Raw genomic sequence first — 6,375 nt, 5'->3', positions numbered from 1 at the left:
ATAAATAAATAAATACTAAATGAATAAATAAATAAATAAATAAATAAATAAATAAATAAATAAATAAATAAATAAATAAATAATAAATACATAAATAGATAAATAAATAAAACATTTAGTGACTGACAAGAGGAGATATGGACACACCTTTGCCTGTTTTCGAAGGATTATTTCTACCATAGCTTTCCCAATACCAGTTGCTCCACCTGTAACAAGCGCTACTTTGCCTGCAATATCCATGATGTTTTCCGCTATAATAGATTCCGCACCAGTCGTACATTTAATATCAAACCAAAAATACAGCCCTATTCCGTACAAATAACGAATTGTGCGATTGACGTTTAACGATCGGTCCAGATCAATTCCAACAAGGTGGTAAAACTGGAAGTGGCGTACTATGGCCGTACTTTGAGCAACACTCGCCTATCACGTACAGGGTGTCCTCAAACTATGTGATATCAACACTGCATCATACAGGGTGTCCCAAAAAACTCGAGTAAACAGCAACCGACAATAAACATAGGTATCTTTGCACAGAGAACACACGTGCAATTATTTTGATACAAAATTTGACATCTAAATCTACAGATATAATGAATAATATACGATGAAACAGTTGGGCACACAGAACCATACAAATTTAGGCCTACATTTTCGGATCCCAAGTACCCACTACCTCATTTCAACATCTAGACCAATCTCTCCCATTCAATACAAATCAGGTCAAAGGTTATCAATTAGAGGTCATCCGGGGTCAAAAGTCAAAAGGTAAACGTCATATGGGGTCAACGGGGTGAAACAGTATCACTATCATGTCACAAGTAGGATTATACCATTTTGTGCCAGGGTCGTATAATATATTAACCTTTTTAAGGTCATGTATCAAATCTATCAAATTAGAAAAAACACAGTTTGTCGCTGCTCCACCAGCATATTACATTTCTTACAACATGTTTGTGGCAACTTTTTAACTATTAAAACAGAATACCATTAGTAGACAAATACAATATTCACATTTCACTTTTAGAGGCTGTGGCCCCAGGGGTTACAATTTCTGCCCGCCAAAACCGTTTGCCCCCCCCTCTTGGCCTGCCAAATATCGCTTGCCCCCCTCTCGGCCTTTTAAACATTTAAATGTTATCAAAATGTTTTAACTAAAACCAAACCACATTAGGGAGCGATCGTTATTTATGGCAGGGGGGAATGGGTAAATTTAGGGGGGAACACGAATTTTTTTTTGTGGTCTTGAGGGGGGAACCTGAAATTTGTAGTTGAACCAGGAGGGGGGATTGTTAAATTTTAAATGGAGAAAATTGGGAAAACAAGGGGAACGCGAAAATTTTGAGCGGACGCGAGGGGGGAACGCGAAATTTTTTGTCGATATTTTTGCCAAAACACACATTCCCCCCCCCTGCCGTAAATAACTATCGGTCCCTTATCATGTTTCAAAAACATTTTGGTGTTCGCTGGGTAGTATCCATAAGCAAAACACTTTGACAGCTATAAAATTGTAAATTCATACGTAGTGGTATAATTTAAATTAGAAGAATTTTTTGACTTCAACACTACTTAAAATTTGATCGCTTACCGGGAGCGCTTTCACAGTACCAACTGCGTCCTCAGCCGGATGTTATGGCTCTGATGGTTTATGGCTTGTTGACAACCTTCGATGACGTCACACTATTAGAAGATGACGTCAAAGGTGTTGTCCGCGTCCCCCTGGTGTTCTTGGGTATGAGTAGGTTGTCCCAAACTGGATCTAAATCCAGTCCAGTGTCTCTGTTCAAGTTGGGTCCTTTTTTCCTGATGTGTATGGCTTCTAGGACCCTTCTGGAAAATTCTTTGGGTTCTTTTTCCAGCACATTTACGTTTTCCCAGTCTATTTGATGGGTGTTTTTGCTCCTGGAAATATGCTCATGTACAGCAGATTTGGAACCGGCAGCCTTTGATTTATGTTCAGATAGCCGTTTTTCCAACTTTCTACCTGTTTCACCAATGTACATAGCATCACAGTCTGAACAGGAGATTTCGTAGACGGTCCCTGACTGTTTTAATTTGTCTACTTTATCTTTCGGTGACACAAGTGTTTGCCGGAGTGTGCGGTATGGTTTAAAGGCTGTGGGAACACCTGCTGTTTTGAATGCTCGGCGAAGCTGCTCCTAAGTTCCTTCCAAGTAGGGTAAAGTTATTGTGAACCCCCTGGAAGTTTCACTATCCGGTTCGTCCTGTGAAGCTGATTTTTCACGCTTCTCCTGGGCTCTGAAAAAGGTCCAGTCGCGATAACCGCAGTTTCGGAGCGCTCCTTTTACGTGTTCAATTTCCTCAGCTCTATCCTCCGGATCCGTAACAATTTCACTCCTATAAAGCAATGTCTTGATCACACTTAATTTGTGCTCCAGTGGGTGATGGGAAGCAAAACTTAAATACTGGTCAGTGTGAGTTGGTTTTCTAAAGATCTTGACCTTCACACTGCCATCGCTAGCCCGCACGATCAGAGTGTCTAGGAAAGGAAGTTGCCCGTCTTCCTCTTCCTCTCTGGTGAACTTAATGTTATTATCTTGCGAATTTATGTGATCTGTAAATTCATCCACGTGCGAAGTTTTTATAACGCAGAATGTGTCGTCGACATAGCGAACCCACATGCGTGGTGGATGAGGAGCGGATGACAAAGCTCGCTTTTCAAAATACTCCATATACGCGTTGGCCACCAGCGGACTGCAAGGACTGCCCATTGCACATCCATCCTTCTGTTGGTAGTATTTCTCTCTGAACACAAAATATGTCGTGCTCAAGCAAAAGTTCAAGAGATTGATGATGTCGTCCACCTCTAGATCTTCCGCTGTCCCTAAAGGCCTGAGAATTAACGATGTGATGTTCCGTTTTTCCTATCAAGGGTGATATAATGTCCGCAACAAATCTCGCAAGATTATAGGTCACAGCACCTATGCTTGACACGATGGGTCTTAACGGTGCCTCGGCTTTATGTTTCTTTATGAGACCATAAAATCTGGGAACATCAGCTACGGTAGGATATAAGTCCCAATATGTCTTGCTAGTTATCGCACCTGTTTCTTTGAGTTCTTTCAACAACTTGATAAGTCTGCTTTGAAATTTCTGAGTGGGGTCTTTTTTCAGAGTCTCATAGACACTTTCATCTTGCAGTAGAGCTAAAGCTTTCTCTTCATACACTGAATTGTCTATCACAACAGTTGCTCTTCCCTTATCAGCTGGCAAGATTTGGATGCTTGTGTCTTTCTTTAAAGATTCAACCGCCGATCGTTCTGCCTTATTGATATTGCTTACCGGGGGTTTAGCATTTTTTGCAATGTTCACAACACGAGCACGTAATTCAGCCGCTTTATCGTTTGCAATTTGTTTACATGCACTTTCAGTGGCAACTACAATGTCATTGATGGGCAAACTTTCTGGACTTACCGCGAAGTTAAGACCGCGTTCTAACACATTAACTTCCGGCTGCGTAAGCTTCCTAGATGACAAATTCACCACCCACTTGTCTTTACTCCTCTTATCCGCTGTAAAACCGTCTTTACCCAAATTATCGGCGTTCTCTTTCTCTGTTTTAAACGTCCAAACTTCCGAATTTGGCGATCCTTTACCAAGTCATGTTCTCGCTTCTGCGCATGGGCGATGAACTCCGAGACTCTCAACCATGCTGTTTCCGGTAATAAACCGCGTAATTTGGTTTCTAATTCTTGATGTTTTTGCTTTAAAATATCCAAAGTAAAATTATTTTGCCGTATCCGCTCGTTGAGTAAAGATCTTTGTGCTTTTTGGATGATATTTCTCGCACGAAATCCTTTTACTTTCGGGGTCGGCAGACGAAGATATTTTGGTGTCACACGATTATTAAAGCACGTCAGGTTAAATCGTAAATGATTCTTGAACCGAGCGAGTTTGAGTGATGTTTTTTCAAACTGTCTAACAAGCCGAAGGCAATCACTGCCGAATTCAGTCTTGATATAAAATTGTAAATTCATACGTAGTGGTATAATTTAAATTGACTTCAACACTACTTAAAATTTGATCGCTTACCGGGAGCGCTTTCACAGTACCAACTGCGTCCTCAGCCGGATGTTATGGCTCTGATGGTTTATGGCTTGTTGACAACCTTCGATGACGTCACACTATTAGAAGATGACGTCAAAGGTGTTGTCCTAACTTGAACAGAGAAAGGTGTTGTCCCAACTTGAACAGAGACACTGGACTGGATTTAGATCCAGTTTGGGACAACCTACTCATACCCAAGAACACCAGGGGGACGAGGACAACACCTTTGACGTCATCTTCTAATAGTGTGACGTCATCGAAGGTTGTCAACGAGCCATAAACCATCAGAGCCATAACATCCGGCTGAGGACGCAGTTGGTACTGTGAAAGCGCTCCCGGTAAGCGATCAAATTTTAAGTAGTGTTGAAGTCAAAAAATTCTTCTAACTTTGACAGCTGTTTAACGCAACAAAATAGCAATGGTGATAAACGATGTTACATGAACTGCTGTTGCCCGTCCAAAACTGACAATTCATCCCGCATTCTGCCGTAAGACGACACGATCTTGCCTAAAACTCCTTTTCGCAATGTGTTTTTTGGACGGCATTCTCCACACACAAATGAATAGGCAATCTGCCCGTTCGAATTCGCGTCGAAAAACTCCAAAATCTATTCACCTCATCTATACGAAGTCAAATTTACCAGATGGATTTTATTACCTGTCAGACTCTCCTTGTTAATTTAGTTACTTTGAATTCCTTCAGAACATGACAAACATGATATTTTATGCATTTTATGATGCGTTTTTGTCATTTTCGAACGTCATAACTTGCTACAAACCGCAACGTGACCACCTAACGGGAATTCTATATTTAACCAATTCACAATGGATTTCACCCTCTAGAGGGCATACTAACTGATTTTGGACTAGTGTAACATGCGGTTGCCGCTCCGGTTTCATTTCTATTGAGGAAAATAAAGCTCACACTCACAGGGAAAGGTATTACGTGATTGTAATGGGTTTTATTTCCCCATGCTCATGATTTTTTTTTTCCTGGCATGGGGGAAGTAGTGAAAATTTTGGCCTATTATTTGCAATAACTCAATAACTGCAATACACACCGAAATATAAATGTAAACAGTGACTTCCTTGACTCATTTGATTAATGTATTACCCTGCAGAACTGTATTATTTAAGTAACTTGACCAAAACTGGAAAAATATGACCTGAAGGCTCCGACTCGCCTTAAGTCGCCTGTCTTCTCATTTGATCGACTATTGCATGAAACTGTTTACCACTTATACCCTGAGCTTTGTCTTCTAATATTAAATGTGAGAATTTACACAATATTAAATGTTGTTGTTGTTGTTTGTTTGTTTTGATATTATGATATACATTATTTTGCTTGTTTCCGAAACATTATTTCCACCATAGCTTTCCCAATGCTCCTTAGTCCACCTGTACATGTACAAGCGCTACTTCTCCTGCAATATCCATGTTTTTTGTGTCAATTCCTGCAGAACTGACACCTTCTCCTACAGGTTTGACGATCACGTGACAATTCGAATCATCATATCGAAATATCACGTGTTCTGTAAAAATATCAATATCGATATCAATACTATTCGTCAATTCAGCCCCAAACCAATTCGCCCACATGCTAATTCGAACCCTGTATATTGATGTACAAAAAAAGTTGGCCAAATTTAACTATTTCGTGATTTTCTCCATAACCGTTGTTTTTACACCAAATCTGTATATTTAGATGCCTTGATGCATGTCTTGCATTCGGTCACAAACCAATTCGTTGTACTTTGTGCACTTAACCCTCTATCTTTTAAACCAAATATCCTAAAGAGTCGTGTGATATGTCGAACTTTTCCTCTGGTCATAAAGAACAAAAAAGTCAGCGTTCGCATATCTGTACGTAGCCGTAGTTTGTGGCTTCCGGTGAGCTGCCGGTCCTAGGAAATGGAATATTACTGATAAATATATAAAGATGGCAAAATCAGTAAACCAGTTTAAGTTACAAATAAAGAAAAGTCTAATAAAAAATTACATCTAATATTTAGGCATTATTTAATGACCTCACTCATCCCCACCCATCTCCACCCCAACTATCAATTTCTTCTGTGAACTGTGGAATGTCTATATGAAATGTTATAAATATTTATATTGGTTCTTTCTTTGCATGTTCTTCTCCTCTTTCTTTTTTCTTTTATTTGTTAACTTTGTGTAATTGTATGTTGTAACTTAAGGCAGTGTAAGGGGGGTGCTCGCTTCAGGCCTTTGGGCCTTTTGAGCATCTCCTCATTCAAATGTTCTTTTATATATATTTTGTATGTCGATTTGAATGAAAATAAAATG

General features: G+C 39.7%; 1 protein-coding gene across 1 annotated transcript; it reads right to left on the bottom strand.

The window, feature by feature from the left end:
• Positions 1 to 2,159: 2,159 nt before the first annotated feature.
• LOC140137088 (uncharacterized) lies at positions 2,160 to 3,625 on the bottom strand. Its single transcript, XM_072158747.1, has 2 exons — positions 3,618 to 3,625; positions 2,160 to 2,853 (listed from the first exon to the last, which is right to left on the bottom strand). The coding sequence occupies exons 1-2, from the start codon at positions 3,623 to 3,625 to the stop codon at positions 2,160 to 2,162; spliced, it is 702 nt and encodes a 233-aa protein (XP_072014848.1).
• Between the last annotated feature and the right edge of the window lie 2,750 nt (positions 3,626 to 6,375).

This window comes from Amphiura filiformis, chromosome 17, assembly GCF_039555335.1.
Source record: "Amphiura filiformis chromosome 17, Afil_fr2py, whole genome shotgun sequence".
In the NCBI taxonomy this organism is placed as follows: Eukaryota; Metazoa; Echinodermata; class Ophiuroidea; order Amphilepidida; family Amphiuridae; genus Amphiura; species Amphiura filiformis.
This window is presented reverse-complemented; position numbering and strand designations above follow the sequence as displayed.